We start from the raw sequence: 22,657 nt of genomic DNA on the forward strand, positions 1-22,657 counted from the left end.
TGAGATGTGTGATAGCGCCGTCCGGATAGTCCAGGCTCAAGAACCATTGTTTTCTAGGGGGGCAAAGACCAACCCTCTTACGCGTTGTCATGGAACCTTGCTCACAAGTGAGAAAAGGGGAAGAGGGGGGGGGGCGGGATCCAGGAGGGGTCCATGTGGACGTCATATAGCTCAGCCTCATTGTGTTTCAGGACCCCAGTAGAGCTCACGACAAAGGATTCTTCGGAAAAGAGAGGGGGGCTGTGTGAGAGCGCAAGATGCACAAAAAGGCTCGCATTGTACGCTCAACGTACTGGCGTCGAGTGCTCGGGTCGAGATACATCATCAAAGAAGAAAGAAGAAGATGAATTGGTCGTCCAGACCCTCTCGATTCGAATTCGGAATTATCTCCTGCATGCCGTCCGATGACGTGTCATGAGAGGAGGCCGAGCCATGCACTCCTTTCGCCTAATCCTTGACTCGATGAGCACATTACTCGCCTCGTACGATCGGGCGGATCTATCGCCACAATTTCTTCTCCCTCTCTACCTAAAAAGAGACGAAGGGGGTTTTCGGGACGAGCGAAGGTTCTGCCCCTTTCAGGTGGAGCAGGCAGCCTTCACGACGCAGAAGGGAGTGACATTCGAAGAGGATCCAGCAAAATTTTCGACTCGATTCTGGTCCGCATCGGTCGCCACTGGGGTTCTTTGAACTACATATATAGAGGCCATTCATGTTCGTCAAGCTCTCTCGTCTACAGTACAACTCATTTCATCTCAACGCGAAATACAACTTCCCCACTTCACGCTATCAAAGATACGGATTTCACAATGTCTGCCGCCAATCAACAATCCTCGTCTTCACAGACTCAATTCAACCCGATGCGAGGTGGTGATGCCAATACTGGATTTAGCAGCGCCTCGACCGGTGGATTCTACAAGGACGGCGAGGCTGCCTACTTCACAAGGTTAGTGAGATGACACCCACTTAATTTATTTATGATACGTGTGCCTTATCTCAATCAGCCGCTGAGCTGATGATTTATCCCGGAACCTGCAGGATCAATAAGCCTTGGAAAGAGGGTATGAGCTACGTGTATTCGACGAGATATCCTACCGAATATCAGACGGACACTTTCCGAGCCGAGGACGGTACTTTGCATGAAGTAAATGCCAAGCTTACCCAAACTCGAGGTCCAGATGGGAATTCTGTTTCCACTTACGACTTGTAGATACTTGCTAGTCGCACGATACGAGGCGGTCTTACCTCATTCCCAAGTTGACGCAGTCTGATGCAAACACGATCGTGATATAAGTAAGGGAGATAGTGTCTTCCACTGACCGGACGCTTCTGTTTTACAAACGAGTCAGCGCGTATACTGTACGTCAGGTTGACACGCCTTGCGATTATGCGGTTCTACAGTCTATTGCGTTTCGATCAAGCAGCACCTACGGCTTTGCTTCGTCACGTCTTTGCATCGCCTTTGGACGACTTGCCGCGGGGAGAGCACTGATTAGCCTTCTTATCTGCTTGATTCGCATGAAGAAGTTCATCCTATGACTGGTGAGCGATGGCACCAAAGACGATAAGTACGGAAGACAAAAGCAAACGGGTGAGATAAAACTACAACTCCCGATAATCAGATCATCCCATGTCTATTCTTGTCCGTGAGCAGCACTAAAACAACTGCCTGTGAGTGTTAGCATTGAGTCAAAATCCGATCTGGTGCGAGTAATCTCTTTAGGCACCACATCGAACTCATAGTCATAGGTCATAGGTCATCGGGGCAACGTTCGCTATCAAGATGGGCACAAATCGCCCCTGACAGATCGTCTCGCCGTTCACTATCCCTGTACCCTTCATCAATCGATCGGAAACCCTACAATGCGTGGTGACGATTGTTCGTGCAGCAGACGTCATCGGCGAACCTTTGTTCAATTAACCTTTATTGGAAGCGTCGTGAAGTCAGGCATAAAGGTGGATCAGCAAAAAGGATCATAATCCGGGATGTATCTGACCGATTGTACTCGCCTTGATCAGTCTGTATATGATGTCATTCCATCGACACCCCGGTTACTTGTCAGAATAAACAACATCTCGAGTTGCCCACTTGGCACTTCAACTACTCATACGACTTTGATATACACTTACGACCTTTGCATCACACTGATCGATCATCATGGCTGCCAATTCCGATCCTATTTCGTCAGAGGCTTCTTCCGCGGCCACCGTCGCCGCAACTTCGTCTGCCACGGGTCTCACCAACGCCACTACACACAGCCACCAGACTACCTCTGCCAGGGATGACGAGTGAGTGAATTGTGTCTGGCTGATTGACGGCCATTGTCACTGAATACCGATTGCGCGCTGGTGCAATAAGCAACCCAGGAGACTGCTGGACACAGCTGAGTGAGTGGCCTGTCGAAGAGTCACAAGGCACGGGGTATTGGTTTGTCAACGAGGAGACTAGTGAAGTGGGATTGTTTGTCGTCGGTAGCCATCAGAGGACATCGAGGGGTGCCTGACAACGTTCCGATCCCATTGGACGTATGTAGAATTTCGTATACCTGACGATTCTGTACACCAGGCGCACGGTTGTCGAGAGATGTCATGAGCCCGTATGAATGAATGAATGAATGAGCGGTATCTAATCATTGTGGATTGCCCGAGTACGATTGCTCTTACGACAGAACGAGTGTGGGGCAGGTCTTGTTTCGGCTTTCTTCAGGACGAGGAGCTTCGTTACGGTGAAGGACCCCATTTTCGTTCAAGGCTCAAGATGCACTCTCCTTTTGAGCTTTTAGTGTTATCTGATGTCACTCTGAAGGCAGCCGTCGCAAGTGACTCATGTCGAGGACATTGTATCATACAGGCTACATTGCATCAATTTGTTCTGTTTACTACATACCAGTACTCGTCCTTTATTGCACTTCCCAAGCAGCTTCAATCTCTTTCAATTGAGCAGCAGCGTCCTTGTATTCCTGACTACTAGAGATCGACTCTTCGCCTTCGAGGGCAGTCTACCATAGGGAAACCACAAATTAGCTTCCATCTCCTGGTTTGAGAAGTTTGCAACAGGGTTCAGACGACACAAGAAGTCGTGAGGTAAGTCGGAGGAAAGCGCAGGTGTAAAGGAATAAAGTTATGTGAAGGTCCAGGAAAAGCGGGAGTGGTAGTTGGAACTAACAACCAGATCATCAAGACTTTGGACAGCTTCTTCCAATTGTCCTCTTGTACGCGGGACCATCATTTCAGAGTCCTTCAACACTCTCTCCTAAATATACGGTGTCGTCAAGAGATCAAGTAAGCTTCAATTCATCCGCAAGTGAACGCAAACGGCAATAGTATTTTAGCTTACGGCAGCACGAATATCCGCGCCTTCAGCTTCAGCATCTTTCAGCTTGTGAACTACCTTTTTTTGGTCGACAACTTCTTGGGCATATACCGATTCTTCCTTGTGCAGACTGATAGCAACAGATGAAGTCCAAAATAAGTATGTCAGTGTCGCTATATGGTTCCATGCGGGTGCATCAAGGGGTGTCTACCTGCTCACCGCTTGACGACGCCTGTTTTGATTTTGAGCTGTTTGAGAGATTGAGCTGATGAGTCTGACATGGTGGCTACTACGTCTTTGCACCGTGTGATGAGGTATTGAGAAGGATGGTGCACTATGGTCACCTCTGGGAATCCAAGGTACGAGAAGCTTGTCCTCATTTGATGGAGAGGAAAGTTCAGACGCGGACACGGACACAACGCGTCAGGTGGAGGTTTGTGCTGATGTCATCAAATTACTACCGAGTCGGTCCTGCCCTGCTGTGCTTGCTCAACACATATGCATGATTTGTATACGGTATAATATAACAACCAAATTTATACATCGGAAGGAAGGACTCTGGAGCAGACCACCACTCAGTAGATGTACTCGCCATCTTCATACGCATGCAGGTCGTCTCCTTCGCGGTACGAATCACCATACTCTTCTTCCCATCCTTCAGGCTTCCAAGTTCCCTCTCTAATCTCCTTCAAAAGCTTGAGAGCGGCCTTGAACTCGTCTGAGCCCATCATTGGTCTACCTTCTTCGGATCTGATGATAGTATCCTGGACGTATATAATCAACATACGAGCTCCACTGGCACCATCTCGTATAGAATGACGTACCAAGAGCGCCTTCATAATAGCTTTCTTCTCTTCTAGGATGGCTCCAGCCTCTTCAGCGCGAGCCTCAGCCTCGCGCATGTCCAGTACCTAAGGGCGAGCCATCAGCTACCCCTATTTGTATGTGCTCGCCGAGTTTCATATGTGCTCGTCACACTCACATTGACAATATAGTCCGCTTCGTATTCTGGATTGGTATACTTCAGCGTGTCAAAATCCGCTTCGGTATACCCTCCTGTTGTGACGAGTCGCGCAGCGTATTCGTCCTTGTCATTGTAGTCATCATAGGCCGCCCTGCGCGAGAGGGATATTTGATATCAGCAATCACGACGTGTAATAATAAGCAAGACTTCTGTACATCTCAAGCTCTCCGGTAAGTTGCACAAGCTGTTCGATCGGGCTGTTCTGCGCCTTCTGCCCTTCCTGCCCTTCTTGTCCCTTCATATCAGTCGTAGACGCATACGCCGAGAATGCATCACGATCAGTATCCGACATCATGTGTTTGAGTGATTATGACTATGCAACGCATTGGAACGATAGCAAAGTCTTCGTTTTAAACAATTCAATCAAGCCAGACTGTATGCATGCTAGAATATTCAGGTCGCTGCCGGCGAGGAGGGGATCAAGCACCGAGCACACGCGCACAGGCCCAGATTTCAGTCCATCTTCCCAGCGACACAGTCTCTCTGATGGAACGGATGGGATGCCTTGCGAGAGCCAACCTTGGACACCACCCATACTTTGCATGATGTCAATAATCAGCTCGATCAATCGACTGCGAGATGATGTGAGCACCTGCAAAGTATAGTGAGTAACTGAAGAAAAGTATAAGCTTAAGGAGATTTAACCTCGTTCCTCATTCCTCTCACTTTGCCTGATGCCGCTTTACGCGCCAAGGAACGCCGTGTTGATAGTTGTTAGTTGATTTGATTCCGTGGTCAACTCCTGAGCTTCAGGTGAACTTGCAACGCATGCACATGAATAGGATTGTTGGTGATTTATCGATCCGCAAGCACAACTCGCTTATCATACACAATCACAATCATCATCACCATCAGCAGCGTGAGTGGGTTACCGCCGGGATTTTTTGACTGCATATAACCCTCGAAGCGCGAATATATCACACCGAATTTGAACACAACGCAACGAACGGTTAACGACGCTTGGGGCACCAAGGTTTCACTTGAATTGGGTAAAAGCGAACGTGAAAGGCTCAAAAATAGAACGAAGCTGTACCCCTGCAGCCATCATTTGTCAGTAGCAACCGCCCAGTCGTTATAATAAAGCGATACCACCAACAGAGACCGGTCACACACAGTCCTCTCAAGTCTGTCCATCCGTTGAAGAAACGTCCTCCCCCCCTTGACCCATTGACCAGCCAATCCCCTTCATCCGAAGCTCCGCCCATGACCTCGTCATCGTCTTCATCGATATGACCTCCCACACCGCCAAAGCCTATCCTCTCACTCGGCCTCCATTACGCAAATACCTCTTCTCCCCCCAACTCCTGCTTCGGCCATCTATACGCTTGAAGACCTCCCTGTACACTCTGTCTATCACTATTATAATACTAGTTATCTTAGCTTTGAACGCAGCTACGAGCCGGTCAGGGAGCAACGAGGTCTCAGGGGACGTTAATACCGTACCCTCCCATGACTCACCGGCGGATTCGGGGGAAGGCGTGGATGTAGCCAAGGGGAAAGATGCACATCTGGTAGATGAAGAAATACAACGGTCTTTCGAAGAACCTGATTTCTCGTTGTTGAGCTCGATACAACCCCATGAGATTGGCTGTGATGTACCGTTAGAAGGAGGGAGAGATAAGGGGGTATTGATGTTTCTAGGGATATTCAGTGCGGCTGATAAGAGGGAACGGAGGGATTTGTGAGTGCTCGTACTTTCTGTCAACAATATCCAAGGAATTACCTTAAAGATGGACGAACGTGATTTGAAAAATCAGGCGAAGGCTATTTGAAAGGTCAACATTGAATGACGCCAAGGACACTGCTGAATTAAGACTATCCCTTAGATACCGCCGGGTGGTAATACCTGATTTCCCGAAAGAACAATTCACGATAAAGTTCATACTGGGAACACCCCCTTTCCCGGAGAACCCGATAGGACAGGAAGCGGTGGCGAGGTCGATGTTGATGAACAAGGTGGAAGCTGAGATGAGGGAACATGGAGATATGGTCATGTTACCTGTAAGCCCATTCGCTATCACTGTCATCTTGTGCTCATGTGATCACTCGATATTATTTCCTCTTGTTCCGCCTGGATTGAATGAATGATCTGTTCATGGAAAATAGCTGATGTCGGTCGGTGGATGCAGATGATAGATAATATAGATCTAGGGAAGACTCATGAATACTTCAAATGGGTAGCAAAGGAGTACAGCGGTCAGGGGAGAGTGAAAGGACGTCCGAGGTTTGTGATGTGAGTACTTATTGTCATGCCTTCATTGAAGATCTACCGAAGGACCTCATGACTGACTTTAGTACTCTTCGCACTCTAGGAAAGCGGATGATGATGTGAGTCGCCCTTTCAGACCGACAGTATGTTTGGTTATTATTGCTGACGGTTTGACTCGTAGACAATACTGGTGATGCCCAACATCATATCGGGGTTCAAAGACCTGGATTGCGCGGAGAACGTGTACTGGGGCACGTCGTCCGGACGATCTCATTATTTCGGCGACTATTTTAGGGGATTAGCATATGCTATGAGTTGGCCTTTGGTGAGTTTCATGAATCCTTTTATACTCATTGCTGTGACGTCTTCCTCTTCCCTTGTTTCCGAGTCAAGGCCTGGCTCAGACGTCATGTGGTTGGCTCAGACTCAGAGTGTGAGGCACGAGGCTGACCGTTGAACGATATGAACGACGCAGGTCTCATGGATAGGTAACGCCGATATGCCCTTGGCTCACATAATAAAGATCGAAGACGCACGTACGGGACAATGGCTGAGACATTTGGACCCAGTGACGGACCCGGTGAAGAGGATAGATATGGGCTGGACGATGGGGGATTGGAATCAGCTTGATGTGGGATTAGAAACGGTTGCTTTGCGTGAGTCTCGGCGTGGGCCAGTCATGGACTACCTTGTCATGGACTTCATGGACATCTTGCCCTATGAATGCGTTGCGCTCCCCACGGACCCAATCCATCCTGCCTTGCCTCGCCCTGCTCTGCTCTGCCTTACCTGACCTCGCTTCAACTGCGAGCGGGGTTAAGATAGAGGATGAGGTGACTTGATTTGATTTGGCCAGTACTGACTCGCTTGGTTGTTCGCAGATTGGCTCAAACTCGACGAATGGGTGATAGAGCAACATAAGCGATTACATGAATTATGGGAATCGGCCGATCGACCGTACGATATCGAACATGGTATACCGCCGATACAGAGTATGTTCAAGGGGAAGCAAACGCCTGAATCGGCGCAGAAGGAACATCAACGGCAAAAAGAATTGGGCTGGGATGTTACGGGTAATTTGGACTGATTCAAGTGGACGTAAAAAGGAAGTGATGCTTGAACAGACGCACGAACGAACGAATCAAGGTGTTTTGGGAATTCTCATCGAGGTTAGTTTATCCAATGTCACGCATACAGGCAAAGTAGAAGCGACACAGGTACAGGTATTGAGGTACCTCCAACATGCATTTATAACTCGTATCAGCGTTTTTGCATTCTGGGAAGCGGGTTTCTGAGGGTTTAGTTGTATTGCGCTGTATTTGAACAATGACACTAGATGTGTCGACATCGTTTGTCTTGAGATGGGACGAGACTGGCAGACATACAACATTCATTCTATGATTATGATCATAATACCAAGATTCAGAAGGACGAGAATAAGGAGGAAGAGAGTTTCGACGGAAACGCGATGAAATAGCAGACATATGCTCGGATAGGATGGATCTGCCGACCAGATTTTTGTGATTCAATTGCGGGATCAACATTCCAAGTAGGACGAAGGCAAGGAAGGGCCAATGGTCTATAATGGTTTGCTTGGGAGTTGAGTTGGGAGTATACCGAATCTGGATAATTTGTCACGGGGTCAGCAAGAGTACAAGTATAGGACGATCTTGACCTTGACCTTGACCTTGAGCTTGATTTTGATCTTGACCGACACCAGAAGAGAGATTGGTATGCGATTCCGGAAGAGAGGATGCTTCATATGAAATGACGTGAGGCAGGAAAAAGCCCAATTCGACTCACCTCTTCTTGATGGTTACTCTGTGTCTAGAGAATTTGTCATCCGGAGAGAATCGAGCTATTGGGAAAAGCCGGATCTTATCAGCATCAACGAAACTAATCGAGAAGCATCATGCTCGTCGGGCAGGACCATATGAGCTGATAGACATGGAGAAGGGATTTATGACTTACCTGGGTGAGCTGATTTGGTGGGTTTCCCGGCGGATGTTATTTTCTGAATTATAACATGGAATATCAGTACCCAATCCCGTTCTTTGGACATTCCAAAGTGTGACGAGGCGAGCTAGTGAAGCTGATGGCTTCTGGCTGATATCTTACCTTGAGGGTATAGATCCTACTTGACGATAGCTGATCAGCTTCTGTTCTCAAGCGGCAACAGGTGAAGGCCGAGCAGGAAGAGCAGAGGGCGAGCGAGCTTACCGGTTACCCCGTTCATCGAGAGTATACATTAAGTGCATTTTGGTTCTTCTTCTTCGGATTCGATTCTTGTGCTTAGTCTCGAGAATGGGTCGATCTTGTGTCACTGGCGAGAAGAATATGCTTTTTGGCTATTTCTGAGGTATACTGAGATGATTATCTCGAAGTTGAAAATCTCGAAAATAGATGAAATCTTGAAGCAAAGAACGGAATCAAATCCAGCTATCATGAGCCTAATTGCACTGATACGCGTACCACCATCAACCTGATATTACGAAATATGCCACATCACGCATGGTCCAGGTCGTTCGCCATCGCAGCATTCAAGCGATGCCCATATGCAGAGAGTAAGGAGCATTGAAATACATGGACCATCATAAAATACCTAATTAATCGTAAAGACCGCGTCAATCACTTGACTATGGAGGAATTATAAAAGAGCGTAAATAGGATATGCGTTGCTTGACAACACATATCTTTGAGATCGTGAACGCATAAGACCATGGACCTGAGAAGTAAAAAAGCCTAGAGAGAAAACTTCAAAACGAAGAAGAACAAGAATCGAAAGTACAACCACAACGACAAAATCGAACAACTACAAATAACTCGGAACCCAGCATTCGGAACGCTAAAGCAAAAGAAAAGGTGAAGGCAGAGGCTAAATATCGATGATGATCAATGTCCGAACAGAATACTCAATGCTCTAATGTCCTAATGTCCTGGTTTTTGGAAAGCGGACCAGATATTGTTTCTACATGGACCACCGCATTTGTTCTTACCGTCCGCGCACTGATATCAGACGTGAACATCAATTATCAGTAGGCATCACTTAGTCACCTTACTCAAGAGGAGGAGATCGACAACTCACTTGATGCGTGCATTCTCCAGGAGGAGCGGGTTCACCAGCTAATGAATCACCGCAATAACATTCTTTTGTCTGTCATCGAACGAACATAAGACCGGTTAGCGATTGACGATGCAGCCAACAGAAGAGTTCGGTATGGCTTTGAGCCTCAAAGGGACCCGAGACCTCAAGCCTGAAACTGAATCAAACTCACCCATTGAAGACCCGCATAATTGTGTCCATGGTCTTTACACCATTGCACACACATATCAGGGTTATTGTTATCGTCGACGTAAGCTAAGATAGGTAATCTTCGGTTCATCCCGTCGTAGCAGTCTATCATATGACTTGATCAGTACGATTTAACTCTCATGATGGACAGGTTGGAAGGGTAAACAAGCCAAGGGATGGATGTCAGAGTGGACAGATGGATAGAAGAAGAGCGGCTCACCAAAGTAACAGCCGTAAGCGTACCATCCTTGAGAAGATCTAGTTGCTCTGGTCTCCAAATGGTTGAGATGCGCATTGAGGTTGGATCGTTCTTCTACAACTGGAGTTGACAAAGCTGGAAGAGCGGTGAGAAGCAGAGAAGCGAGGACGGAGAGTTTCATCGTGTGTGTGATTGAGATCGTGCTTGTGCGTGGGTCTAGTATGATGAGAGGGTTTATCGATGCAATATTGTCTAAGACTGGGGTATGATAAATCACCTATGACGATACTCGAGTGTCGAGTGTGAGTGAAAATGTGGTGTGACAATCAAGAGAGAAGTAGGATCGTCATGTTCTCGAAGGCATATGTATATCTAGACTGCGTGCATGACTCTAGTGACAGTGGTACAAGGTTTTTTTCGTACCGTTCATACTCTTCCATCCCGTCTCAATCGAAATATACAAAGCAAAGTAAAAGAGAGTGAGACAAAGCCCTGTGAAGAAGGACCCAGGCCGACACCGATATCGATCTGAGCCTTGTCGATCCGACAATGCATCTGGCTGAGGTATAACCTTTCCCGCGAAAAACGGTAAGGCGCCTCCACAAGTTCAATCCCTGGTTCTCTGGCCTCAGCCGAGGAACGGGGCGGAGGAGACTGACTCTGTCTTTTTACTGGAACCTGCAGGCGAAAACAACAAAAAGAGGAGAAAAGAAAAAAGCCACTGACACATTGATCTACAAGATGGAAGTACGTGTCCGACTCCGGCTGATATTTAGATTCAGCACCTCAAAACAGGTGTGCGGTACCGTTTTGTACGATGGGTATGGTACAGCACAGTACATGCAGGAAGGGTGTATGGGGGTTCTAGACCTGTCTTAGACGGTCAGGGGAGATACCAGTACACTCGAAAGCTCAGGTAGAAGGTAAAGGCAAGATAAGGTGAGGTCTGAATGAGTTGAGTTTTAACCTTATTGTTCTTACCGTTATTTTCGAGGCATCCTACGTTGTTCCTGGCGGTACACGAGTGAAGCCGGAGCTTCGCAGCAGGAGATCAAATCGTGGATCGTCCAATTCTTGCATGAGGACGGTAAGATTATGTCAACGGGACACCAATGATGTGCGCCAGCATGCCATCGTTGGTGGACTATGACGATGATGAGTAGACGTTCTGCTTTGAGCACAGCTATTCTGAGTGATGTTGAAAAGTGTACCTCGAGTCATGTGTCTGTTGTTGGACGGGACCGGCGAAAAAGAAAAAATGGAGAACGTCCCGTATTTTGCGTAATTCTCGGGAAGGACTGACTGGCTGACTGAATGACTGGCTGCTGAAATAGCTTGTATAGCGTCGAGGTACAACAGGATTTCCTTATTGTCAGGACGATCTTCGGGGTTCTTGACCAGACGAGAGGAGCTAATGATCCCGCATCGTGCTCTTCGCTGGTCGAGACTAGGACATGAGGAAATAAGATGTAAGACATCGACGTTCTGTCGATCATTTGCTGGATTAGGGAGTTCTCGATCGACTTGATGGTTGTGGAGATGTCCGATCAATCTCAACCGACCTCACGCGTACCCAATTTCGAAACGCGTCAATACGCAGATCTAGTTATATCTCTTCGCTCAAGTTGTCATCGCATATCTTGAACTGCAGGCCTATGCGGACAAGCGAATTATCAAAGCAGCGAAGGTAAGATGTTGCACGGGGGGAGACGGACCCTTAATGGCTTCTGGCGATTCGAGTATCGTCAAGCGCTCGGACTAATCGCGTGAACGGCGAATCGATTAATTTGATGTTGATGGGTGTCTGAGGGTTCCTTTCGGTGAGCACTAGCTTTAAAAGGCTACGAGGAGTGTATCCGGTGATTGCCTTTCCTCTCTAAAAGTCTTGAAACGTCTTCTGACTTTCAACTGACAGGTAAGATGTACGTGCTGACTCTCAACACAGATGCTACACTACTAACGATGTTGCGAGCGAGGGGATGAATACTGTATGATGTGTGTTGACAACCGATTAATTTGATCGTCGCCTCAGCAGTCGGAGTGAGACACCAATCATCACGCACTGACGTCCTTTGAGCTTCACCATCAAAATTTCCTATCTGCTTCTCGCTGTACCTACTAACGCACTGATCGTTTCTCTCATGTATTGCTTTGTTAGTGACACGAGGTTCCTGTCAAAGGATGACTGCATTGTACAAATATGCAGTATGTAAAATTGGGATTTTACAAATCATGGTGTGAGCTGACGATCATCACCTTTAATTCCATCATCCATTCTCATCTATCAATCTATCTGTCTGTTCATCACTTATCGCCTTTCGCATCCGTCTTTCTACCCCCCATTGTTGACCTATTCTTCCTTCTACCGGCGATATTGACCAACTCGAATACCCTCTTGGACAACTACAATATGTCCGATCACCCTCTTTTCCCCTCGTATGGGAAAGATAGCGGGAATTTTCACCTAAAAGACCACACCAATCGCATCTCTGAAACCAATACCTCGATCGCAGGCGGGACAGGTATGCAGGCAGACATAAAAAACGACAAAGCTCAGGCTGGAGACGATGGTTGGAATGAAGAACGAAACGAGGATGAGGGCAAGGAAAAGGTGAGTCTGACTTGAAGCGACATTCAAGAAATATTTACGCATCATGGAGCTGACGAGATACCGATCTTCAGCTTGACTGGAGTGAAATGTCTGTCAACACCCCTATACAGACCTCTCATGTACGTAACTGAAGACACGGATCTAGATTTCACTGTTCTCACTATCAAGACCTATGTACAGTACGAGCTGACGAGATCGTCGCAGGCCGGAGTAACTGAAAATCATCTACAACACGATCAAGCAACTGGCGATGAAAAGACTGCTCCCGAGGATGGTGGCTGGACCTCTGGGCATGCTACCCAAGTATCTCCTCCGTCCCAGCCCTTTTCTAGAGGATTCGGTGTAAGTGTCATCGACATCGACAAGTGCGTGGAGCTTATTATAGAGTAATCAAGGGCCGACGATACTACCCCAATGCCTGGCACGGCCGAGGCCGAGGACGACAATACTCCTTTTCCTCGCACAGCGGTGGCGGGGATCGTCAGCTTCCTACAAGCATCGAGCAATCCCCCGGCTATTCTCAAAGCGGAGGACAACGCTTGAACGAGACTGGCACATCTCCAAACGACCGACTTCGACAAGCGCCAACTCTCGCTCGACCCCATCAGAACCACTCATTCAGTCGAGCGGTTCAAAATACACTCAAAAATCCCCCGGTCGTCTCGCAGGCAATCAACCCTGCGACAAACCATATTTCAGCCGACAATGCCCATCATGCTGTTCCGACGTATGATGAACCGATCTCTGGTACCGAGAGAAACAAGGCCGCCGGTTACCGGGATGCCAACCGCCTACCCGTCCCAAACGCTAGACAGTGGGGTCATCCTGCAGCACCTGAAGCTGATGGCCGATACGACAATGCGTCCGAGCACACCGCAGCATCGGATACACTTCACCCCCAGAACCCCGACAACACTGTCAATCAACCAGACCCTACTTGGAGCCAAGTTGGCAGTCCTACCCAGGCTGCTCGGGAGCACAACGATAATGTCATTCAATGGGCTAATCGAGTGGATTCAATCCCGCCTGCAATTCAACATACTCCACTTACTTCTCCGCCTCACTCAGCTCATGGCTCCCGAAGCGTAACCGAAGAATTGTCTAGACCAGAGCAATCGCCGCACGAGCAAGCCCCACCTGTCACTCTCGAATACTCTGACGAAGGGGAGGCTGATCACCCCACACCGGCATTGACAGCGAACAAACCCACTTCATCCGTCCAAGAGGAGAGCGAAGTCGTTGAAGCAACCAGTGTTCACCCAGAAGACAAGTTCAACAAAGCTCCTGAAGTCGTGTCGGTCGCTGCCGATGGCAACGAGCTCCCCTCAAGCCCCCCCAGTCGCCAAGAAAGGGTACCAACCGGTCCACGAGCCAATCAAAATGGGGTCGAGAGGACTTGGGGATCAAATAAATCACATTGGTGGAAAAGATCCCCACATCCGATGTTGAGTCCTACTTATGCTAAACAAAGGATCTTAGTGGAGTGAGTCCAGAATCTCAGACCTTCACTACTTCCTCGCACGCCTTCCAACTGGCATATATGACCGCTAACACGTGTTGTGCCTAGACTTCCGTTCCCAATCAGGATTGACACTGTCAAGGAGATCATGTCAGATCACTTCTCCAAGTATGGAACAATCCATTCGGTGTGAGTCAAGACTCCCCATATGATGTGATGCTTCTTCAGGAGTTGTGCTGATGATCTCCGCAGCTGGCACTATGAGGCTTCTGGGAAGTTCTGCGAGAAGGCTTTTGTAGTGTTCCAGGTAAGCTCGTTGAATGCAGCTGCTGCATAGATGTCTGATTTCGATGATCCCCAGGATCCGGCTGTCATCTCCGCAGTCTTTGCGGATCCGGATCACAAGACCTGTCTGTCGAAATCAACTACTCATCCAGGCGGAGCTCCGATGGATATTGAGGTTAAGCATACTTCGCCAAGGTACACAACCCGCACCGTCTTCGTTCGTTTTACTGGTCCTCGCTTTGACGCGAAGCGTTCTCCCAATCCGACGCTCGAGAATGAGGCACAATCGCATGATGTTGCGTCATCCGATGGCAATCGCCTCGAAGACTTTCACAGGGATCCACTCCCACCGAAATTGATCATCGACCGTGTCCCTCGCTTGTCTCAGAATGTTCTCAAAGTGTTCTGGCAGGTGCAAATCCGGCCGCCGGACATCCCTTTCGATCAGCTTGCCGATGAAGCTAGAATGACCACAGGCAAAGATCGAATTCCCATCGGAGAGGTTGCACTGTGGCGCAACATTCCGGAGAGAGAGGTATGTGAATTCGAACATGTTGATCGATTCTGTATACGATTCTACTGATTGCCCTTTTGCAGATCGTTCCGAGGTTGTGCGAATACTTTGCAGAAATTTGCGAGATCAATCCTCCTACTCGAAAAGGACAGGGGTGGCTCGTCACCGTCGCGGGGGTGGATCAGGCCAAATGGCTCATGATCGTGAGCAAAGGCATTCCTCCTTACAGCGCATTGCTGACCAACCGACAGGAACTACAACGTGTCCCAGGACTCTTTGTTCGTTGGGCGGACGAGGGCGATGGGATTCACCAGGACAATGAAAATGAAGATTTATACTCGAATGGTGGAGCATCTATGTCTCCAACCTCACGGATGCGGAATGAAATGGAGGGTCGATCGTCGGCTCCGAATCGACGACTTGCGCCGATGCAAGATTCGCCAGCGCCATCAGGCGGGCTCGACCCTGCAGTCAACAGCCTTGATGATCACAACGTCCCCACGCATGATCCACTTCAGACGCCAATGCACCATATCATTCCTCAGCCACCTCTTTCGCTGCCGAGGGCTACAGTCCGACGCATCCTCAGCTGCGACGATCGATCGTACACACGTATAAAGGTCGATCATTGGTCCAGAACCCATCTACCGGGGCATTCATCGACCAGAGCGCTGTGTTCGTGGGTCGCTTGAATAGAAACGCGGAGAAGCCGAACACCTTATTGAGGAGATTTGAAAGGTATGGCAGGATTGTAAGTCTGCTTTTCTGTTTGTCTGAGACCTCTCAAATTGCATACTGAAGGGACATCCTGGCACAGACTGACATCGAGTTTAACCCCATTGCGAGCGGCAACTCGTACATCACGGCCCGAATTTTGTACCAAGACAAGGCGTCTGCAGATCGAGCTATCGCTCATGAGGTGAGTATTGTAAGACGAGATTTCTCATTACTGATGTCTGCTACTAGAATGGAATGGTCTCATTCGGCTCCGTCTTGAAAGTCGAGGCTCGCAAGGTATTAGCAGCTGATGTAGAAGTGAGTGATCAACAAGTTCTGCAAGCGCTGTTCATCGTCACTGATCAGGCATACTCACTTAGGCAAAAGAGATGTATGTTGATCAAGTCGGCAGAGCAATCAGCCCGTCGATGGTGTCGCAATATACGCCTCCGTCTCCACCTGTCCCACATCCATCTGCGTTACCATTCGCTCAAGCCGATTATATGCATCCCCCTCCCGTACCGTCCTCATATTCGATGATGAACCCTCTTCAATTCGGGATGTGGTATCACCCATATCCTGGTCAACCAATTCCGGTCGCGCCCAACGTACCCGCTCCTGTTCCGGTAAACATTCCTGCTCAAGAAGCGTTTGCTCCCGGGTCGTTCTTGGGACAGCGAGAACATGCCCAAGGATCAATGGCACATGCTCCTCCGCACCTTCAGATCCCGGTAAGTTTATCTAAGCACCGAGTCTGGATCGATGCTGATCAGACGTATAGATGCTTTGTGCCACGCTGGGTATCGGCTATTTACCTCCGGGAGCGTGTCCATATCCACCTCTTCCAAATGGTCCATACTCCCACAATGGGCCTGTCACAACAAGCCCAGTCAGTCATGTCAACCGGCCAGAGGCCTCGATCCCTGCACCAGAAGCGTTGGATACTGCCATACCGATTGAGACTGCGATTCAGCCTCCGGAAAGGTTGACAGCAAGGAATGAGATGAGACCCATTCGGTTCGAGAATGACAACGGGATGTTCAAGCCTATATACGATTCCGATCAGATGAAAGAGTATTGCGACAAGCACAACATCGACATACCAAGAATCAATGATCCTGCTCCTGGTCGAGGAGCCGAACAAGTGTCACTTCTACCAATTTCGAGTGGTGGGCACGATCCCCCATCCGTCGCTCAAGTGGACTCGTCCACAACGAATCATCGGGACGATGATCAAGGTATAAGTCGACCTCTCTACGCCAGCATCAACGACCCGCCAAGACATGCACGTACCGAGGCCAAAATCGTACCTATACCCATCCCTTTCAGTCCTGTGCATGGGCACCACCCTTTGAGTTCATCATCAGTTCCCGGTGGATCGTTGCCCAACGAAATTGGCTCTGAGAGGCCTTTTTCATCTGCACGAACCTCCTTTCCTCCGTCCGCCGAGGTTCCCCTATCTACTATGATGCCTCAAATCAATGATACCGGCTACCAGCCACATATCTATACTCGACTTCGATCTGCCACTCCTCTCGATCCTCGCGATGTGCCTAGATCGATTCACCCTCTCAATCCAGCAGATGCCAACATCGCTACCGGACAAGCTTGGAGATCTAGTGCCGAATACCAACATCATTATCAGGAAGGACAGGTAGGCCAGCCTCAGCGAGAGCACGGATACCGTCCGCCAGGCAATGCAGGAAACACTGAACACCAAGATGGACGAGGTAATCTCGCCCCCTCTGCAGCACCACTAGGCAATAGTTACAGCATAGGAGGGTGGTAGTATCAAAGCGGTCGATAATCTCACTCATTTTTCTACTCCATTTGAATATTTGAACTGCCTTCTTCGCGATACCCCGAGATGAAGTACATATAGCACTAGTCTCACTGTACAAACGTCGAAATTCCTGCTAATCCTCGTCCTCTCCCTATACCCAATTTGTGTGATTACTCTATTTATTATACCTACACATGTATATTCCTTTACTTGAGATATACGGTACAGACAGCGATTTTAGGTCACAGCATGCCGGGAGACTCATCCTCAATTGCAAGAGCATGTTTTTACTGGGACGCATCTTTCGTGCTATCTTGATCGGACATTCTCCGAGATATCCGGAGATCGCTCCAATCAGCTGATTTTGACGTCTGTCTAAGATTTGCCTACGTCCCGCATATTCAGCCATATGCGAATTGAAATTCATATCTACTCAAGTACCACTTGACAATATTTGCGCAATTCCTAGTTCAGCTTCTTGATCATCCACAGCATCGTCGCGTACCCAGTCGCCAGTTGGAAACATGTGTAGACAAGTTGTTTGTCCGAATGATGGGAAACCTACTTGGTGGGGATGCGGTGAGTTCTCCTGTACTCCTCCGACCTTTGCTGCTTCTCCAGCTTTCCGACAGAGAGAGCATTCTTCCTTGTGTCTATCCGTCTCTTGCGGGTGAGAGCTAGAGCCTAAGCTGATATCGTTGAGATCTTAGGCGCTCACATAGAAATTGTAGGTCATCAATATTCACCACCAGATCGTACTGTGCGATGACATGGACGTGGACATGAACATGGATTCAGCAGGGCTCGGGCTGATCTTTTCTATGGGATTAGGCTCTAGCTGGAGTACCGGAACAAGAACGATGCGAGTGTCCTCATGTGCCGGCGGAAGGTAGACCGGGGATGTACGAGGTGATCAAGCAAGAGAAGTAGAATAAATGCTCGACCCAAAGGGGCTGAAGAAAGGCAAGGCAAGGCATGATCTCGACTCAGGAAATTATGATGTAGATGTGGATCAAAGCAGAGTTTTGGATATCGACGGACTAGCATCAGTCTTGGCGATAGTGTGGATAGGTGTTGTTGTAGTGAGTAGGCGGATGATGTATCGGCATAGCACGTTTGACCAGGTAGTCTCTGTGCGGATACTGATACGGACGTGATCAAGAGACTGAGCGGGATGGAAGAGGAACTGAGCCCACTACCGAACATGAAGGACTAATTATGGATATAGTAGCACGCCCGCTGGGGGGTTTGAGGGGATATAGCATACAATACATAATGGTACATACATGTTACAAGTCTAGTTCAATATCAGTCTGAACAGTCTGAACTCAAATTGCAGAGAAAGCTCTATTTAACCTCTACCTCCATACCCTGTTTCACCGCTTCCTTTTGAGCCAGACCCGTCCAGTCATCTCCTTCGCCCTCGACTTCGCCAGGTAATGGCGCCCCCATTCCCATCTCTTCCGCTTTACCCTTCTTCGTCAGAATCACTTCACCATTCGGCGAAACCCTGATATGCCTCATCAAGTCTATGTGCGATACGTTCATCGATGTCTCCGATTGGACCCAGGAGTACATCAGACGGGATGTCGGGCCATGTGTCAAGTCTGGTACTTCTGTATACGACCAAGAGTCTGACTGTTAGTCACGCCAATGAGATGTAATGGATGACGTAGATGGGAAGGAATGATTATTGATTTTGGTTTTATGATGGAGGGGCGAAGCGATAGACTTACCCATTCCACTCTCGTATTCGTTCCATTCCCTCCTCTTGATCTCCTCCAGCTCGAGCATCTCCTTAGGCTTTGGCCTTCCAGCCCTTCGTTCGCTCGATATCTCTTCTATCCTGGAGTCGAATCTCGCTAGATATACGTCTGTTATCAAAGCTTTGAGGGAGGGCAATGAGAGGGGATGCGGCGAGGAGAGGGAATGCAGAAAGAATAATGGTCTTTGGACTGTTCATGAACGATGTTAGTATGATCGATGACAACGAGTGAGATAGTAAAATGGGAAGATATTGCAACATGACAAATGTCAATGTGGATTCAGCGAGAAAATGGAAAGTGGGAATACTCATACTCACGCTTGGCATCGGCATAATCTTTACGAGCTTTCGTCTGCGATTTCAATTTATCCACTCGTAGGTTTACTCGAGTGAGCTGAGCAGCTACGTAAAGACATAGTGATGATTAGCATTGTTAGCGTGGTAGTGGAAATTAGATCTGGAAATTTTGGACCTACCTTTCCGCGAACTAGGATGAAGGTTCTCTTTGCCCTTGATGGCCTTCTTCGTGATTTTTCGATTACCCATCTCGATATGTCTCTGCTTGCTTGTCCTTCGGGGCTGTGTTATCTAAACTATCAATGAATGTACAGCGTTAGTCGACGCAGCTTAACATAGAGGTAGAATGACATTGCAGGTCTCGCAGGTGGACTTGTCAATAATCAACTTTTTATATGAGGCACGCAAACAAGTTTCACCATCTTTCACCCAAATCCATCCACTTTTAGGCCGAAATGCAAAAGTCCAAATTCACCTCAAAACGAATACCTTGTTTCGTTGTAAACATCGTGTAGACCTCACCGAACGCTCTTACCAGACGAAGCATACTTGCAGCTTCCAGCAGTACTCCTATTCTGAGGATCGGTCAAAAAGTAAACGGCCAAATGAAGCTCTCACGGCAGATACAACGGCTGGCTTCGTCTTCGAAGGGGCCGTCCAGGTGAGTTCACGGTCATATGCACCTATCAATAAGATTATTGTGCTAAGAACCCTCTTAGATCTAGTTCATTCCTCTCACGACAAGCTTCTACATCGGCATCATCAGAGTCAAGCAGAAATTTTATACCTGATCAACCTCCTCACCTCGCCACACCCGGTTCTCTCTCACACTCAATCCCTAGACCGCATGAATTGCAAGGATACTTCGATTCCTCAAAACCGTCTTTCAGGGTCGCTGCCAGGCCCTCTGTACAGGCCACGCAGAAAGAGCAAGATACATATCATGAACTTCAGGACTTAGTGAAGCTACCTAGCAGTAGCAGGACGGAAGGAGGTTCGGCGAAGATATGGCAGAAATACCAATCACTCTCACCAGCTTTCCGACGCACACTCCCGATTGCTTTTCTGCAGAAGGTCTTCCAATACGTCATCCCCAACTCCAAGCATGTCGCTGAGCTATCTGCCTTACCGGAATATAGCTCGGACCAAGCAAAGAATCTTTTTCTGAGGACCCGCCTGAGGTACCACAGTACCCTGGGAAGCAAGTGGGAGAGGCGGTTAAGGACGATTGCAAGTGATATGATTTCGTCCTCCGCTTCAGATCCGAAATCGAGCTCGGGCGAGGTTGATCCTCAAGTTTTGATTAAGGGAATAAGCAAATTAGCTATAGTAGGAGATAAAGCGGGATGTGAATCGATAATCAATGAAATTCGGGTTCGTTACGATGGAAAGCTCACCTTCAGGCAATTACGGACGATGTATGGATATGGCTTGAGAAGCGTCTCGAAATGGCTCAAGATACATTCGTACCGACTGAAAGTCAACAACAAGTCATCGAGCGTCAATGAGAAAAACCAGAGGGATATCACTGAAGCTGCTGAAGTAGCGAAAAGATTGATCAAAGCGATGCAAGAGAGGAATGTTCAACCCAATTCCACTACAGCTGAAAACCTCCTCAACATCTCGAGACTGGTCATTTCCCTTTCGAATGACCCCAAGATCGTCCAATCGTTCAATGAGCTCAGCGAGACTATCTTGATCAATGGATACTCGTTAGATCTGGATAATATCACATTTGGCCCGGAGAAAGTGGATGTGTTGAAACCCTCGGTCAAGCTGGCTATAATAGATTATTATGGAAGAAGGAATAAGTTGTATCAGATGATAGCTGCTTTTGAGAACCTGTTCCCGGGGGATATAGATAGGTTGTCTTTGGGTTCGAAGTCGGTAGAAGAGATGATAGCGGAAGAAGAAGAGGAGATACCGACGTTGAGCAGGTTGATGGCTGCCGAGCAAAAGGAACGGGCTGAAAGAGGTTGGTTCGGTCGAAGGACGGTCGAACATGGCGGAATTGGTGAGTCCGATATCGTGTAATTGGCTTTTGCATATATATTGATTTCTATCTGCCCAACAGAAACTCCGATGTCTGCCGATTCTGCTTCAAGTTCACAACCAAGAGGATTCAACGATTTCCTTCCGTCGATCCCACAGCCTTACGATATCATACCCCCGACATCCTTCTCCACAGACCTCACAGAGCTTTCTCCGTCACTCAGTGGAACCCCCTCATCTAGCTCTCAACGATCTGTGCATGACGATACAGACATGGTCTCGTCTGTACTAGCCATGTTGTCGACGGCTTGGCAGTCTAAGATCAAGGTCTCGCCGCACGACACCATATACAAGGATATCTCGGTACATGTACTCAGGCTAGCTGTCCGTGCGGCAAATGTCGAGCAGGCTCGATATCTCGAATCCATCAAATCTGGTACAGTCGGCGATATAAGACCAGGAATGAGGGTGGAAGTTAATTGGTTCAGAGCTGTGTGGAGGACTGTCAGGTGGACGAGGAGTTCCACCAGGAGAGGAACGAAGTATGCCAAGATAGTTCTAGACCAGTTGGAAGATGCCAAGGTCAGATTGGAGCAGGAGAAGACTATCTACGCCAGTCTGTTATCGCAGACGAATGAAGCTGGGGAGTATCCGGCAGAATACGCTGAAAGAGTATCTGGATTGTCGAAATTGATAGGAAAGATAGAAGGCATACAAGTAGAACTAAGGGAAATCGAAGAGCAGATTCAGGCCAATTTGGTGGTTGCGACAGAGAGAAAAGCTCGATCGAATTCCGCTAGAATCGTCAAGCTTGAAGAGCGGCGTGAAGCTCTACTGGCTCAGAAAAGTAGGAAGAAGGGATTGAGCGGAAGGTTGTTGGGTATGAATGAGGTAGGGGAGAATGAAAGGAGTTGGAATGCTGAGAGAGCCGCGATGGCCTAAATGATGCATGGCTAGGGATATGTACCGTACACCATAGACAACGCTTTGCTTTTCACTTTGCTGAAAGCTTATGCATGTCTTCCGCACGCATGTCGGGTTATACTATATGTGACAGAGGGCAGCATAGACTTCAGCAAAGTGATTGCAATCCGTCAGCCTATGGTGTCCTCGCTCCCTCACTCGCCCACGCGATGGCCACGACACGTAGGTGTTGACGCGAATGAAATGATGCGGGGTAAGAAAGAGCAACGAGCA

The 22,657-nt window shown here is 48.3% G+C and overlaps 9 protein-coding genes across 9 annotated transcripts; 5 read left to right on the plus strand and 4 right to left on the minus strand.

Moving 5' to 3' along the window:
- Nucleotides 1–809: 809 nt before the first annotated feature.
- On the plus strand, nt 810–1,210 carry I303_105003 (uncharacterized protein; the record flags this gene model as incomplete). The annotated part of the gene is made up of 2 exons (XM_018408844.1): nt 810–946; nt 1,039–1,210. 2 exons carry the CDS (start codon nt 810–812, stop codon nt 1,208–1,210), a joined length of 309 nt encoding a protein of 102 aa, XP_018262535.1.
- A 948-nt stretch (nt 1,211–2,158) lies between these two features.
- On the plus strand, nt 2,159–2,504 carry I303_105004 (uncharacterized protein; the record flags this gene model as incomplete). The annotated part of the gene is made up of 2 exons (XM_065969077.1): nt 2,159–2,289; nt 2,360–2,504. 2 exons carry the CDS (start codon nt 2,159–2,161, stop codon nt 2,502–2,504), a joined length of 276 nt encoding a protein of 91 aa, XP_065825149.1.
- A 396-nt stretch (nt 2,505–2,900) lies between these two features.
- I303_105005 (uncharacterized protein) lies at nt 2,901–3,594 on the minus strand (the record flags this gene model as incomplete). The annotated part of the gene is made up of 4 exons (XM_018408842.1): nt 2,901–2,999; nt 3,167–3,253; nt 3,338–3,443; nt 3,533–3,594. 4 exons carry the CDS (start codon nt 3,592–3,594, stop codon nt 2,901–2,903), a joined length of 354 nt encoding a protein of 117 aa, XP_018262533.1.
- Nucleotides 3,595–3,888: 294 nt separating this feature from the next.
- Nucleotides 3,889–4,629, minus strand: I303_105006 (uncharacterized protein; the record flags this gene model as incomplete). Its single annotated transcript, XM_018408841.1, has 4 exons — nt 3,889–4,077; nt 4,138–4,224; nt 4,296–4,428; nt 4,493–4,629. 4 exons carry the CDS (start codon nt 4,627–4,629, stop codon nt 3,889–3,891), a joined length of 546 nt encoding a protein of 181 aa, XP_018262532.1.
- Nucleotides 4,630–5,566: 937 nt separating this feature from the next.
- On the plus strand, nt 5,567–7,633 carry I303_105007 (uncharacterized protein; the record flags this gene model as incomplete). Its single annotated transcript, XM_018408840.1, has 7 exons — nt 5,567–6,018; nt 6,164–6,338; nt 6,467–6,570; nt 6,650–6,665; nt 6,728–6,871; nt 7,022–7,202; nt 7,428–7,633. The coding sequence occupies 7 exons, from the start codon at nt 5,567–5,569 to the stop codon at nt 7,631–7,633; spliced, it is 1,278 nt and encodes a 425-aa protein (XP_018262531.1).
- A 1,841-nt stretch (nt 7,634–9,474) lies between these two features.
- Nucleotides 9,475–10,218, minus strand: I303_105008 (uncharacterized protein; the record flags this gene model as incomplete). Its single annotated transcript, XM_018408838.1, has 4 exons — nt 9,475–9,552; nt 9,632–9,700; nt 9,822–9,943; nt 10,059–10,218. 4 exons carry the CDS (start codon nt 10,216–10,218, stop codon nt 9,475–9,477), a joined length of 429 nt encoding a protein of 142 aa, XP_018262529.1.
- A 2,229-nt stretch (nt 10,219–12,447) lies between these two features.
- Nucleotides 12,448–17,412, plus strand: I303_105009 (uncharacterized protein; the record flags this gene model as incomplete). The annotated part of the gene is made up of 14 exons (XM_065969078.1): nt 12,448–12,648; nt 12,720–12,767; nt 12,853–12,990; nt 13,044–14,131; nt 14,216–14,296; nt 14,360–14,414; nt 14,469–14,927; nt 14,990–15,109; nt 15,158–15,359; nt 15,425–15,657; nt 15,724–15,825; nt 15,873–15,941; nt 16,004–16,354; nt 16,405–17,412. The coding sequence occupies 14 exons, from the start codon at nt 12,448–12,450 to the stop codon at nt 17,410–17,412; spliced, it is 4,155 nt and encodes a 1,384-aa protein (XP_065825150.1).
- A 1,341-nt stretch (nt 17,413–18,753) lies between these two features.
- I303_105010 (uncharacterized protein) lies at nt 18,754–19,717 on the minus strand (the record flags this gene model as incomplete). The annotated part of the gene is made up of 4 exons (XM_018408836.1): nt 18,754–19,022; nt 19,143–19,361; nt 19,490–19,573; nt 19,648–19,717. 4 exons carry the CDS (start codon nt 19,715–19,717, stop codon nt 18,754–18,756), a joined length of 642 nt encoding a protein of 213 aa, XP_018262527.1.
- A 356-nt stretch (nt 19,718–20,073) lies between these two features.
- I303_105011 (uncharacterized protein) lies at nt 20,074–22,402 on the plus strand (the record flags this gene model as incomplete). Its single annotated transcript, XM_018408835.1, has 3 exons — nt 20,074–20,129; nt 20,188–21,482; nt 21,543–22,402. 3 exons carry the CDS (start codon nt 20,074–20,076, stop codon nt 22,400–22,402), a joined length of 2,211 nt encoding a protein of 736 aa, XP_018262526.1.
- Nucleotides 22,403–22,657: the final 255 nt, after the last annotated feature.

This window comes from Kwoniella dejecticola, chromosome 6, assembly GCF_000512565.2.
Source record: "Kwoniella dejecticola CBS 10117 chromosome 6, complete sequence".
In the NCBI taxonomy this organism is placed as follows: domain Eukaryota; kingdom Fungi; phylum Basidiomycota; class Tremellomycetes; order Tremellales; family Cryptococcaceae; genus Kwoniella; species Kwoniella dejecticola.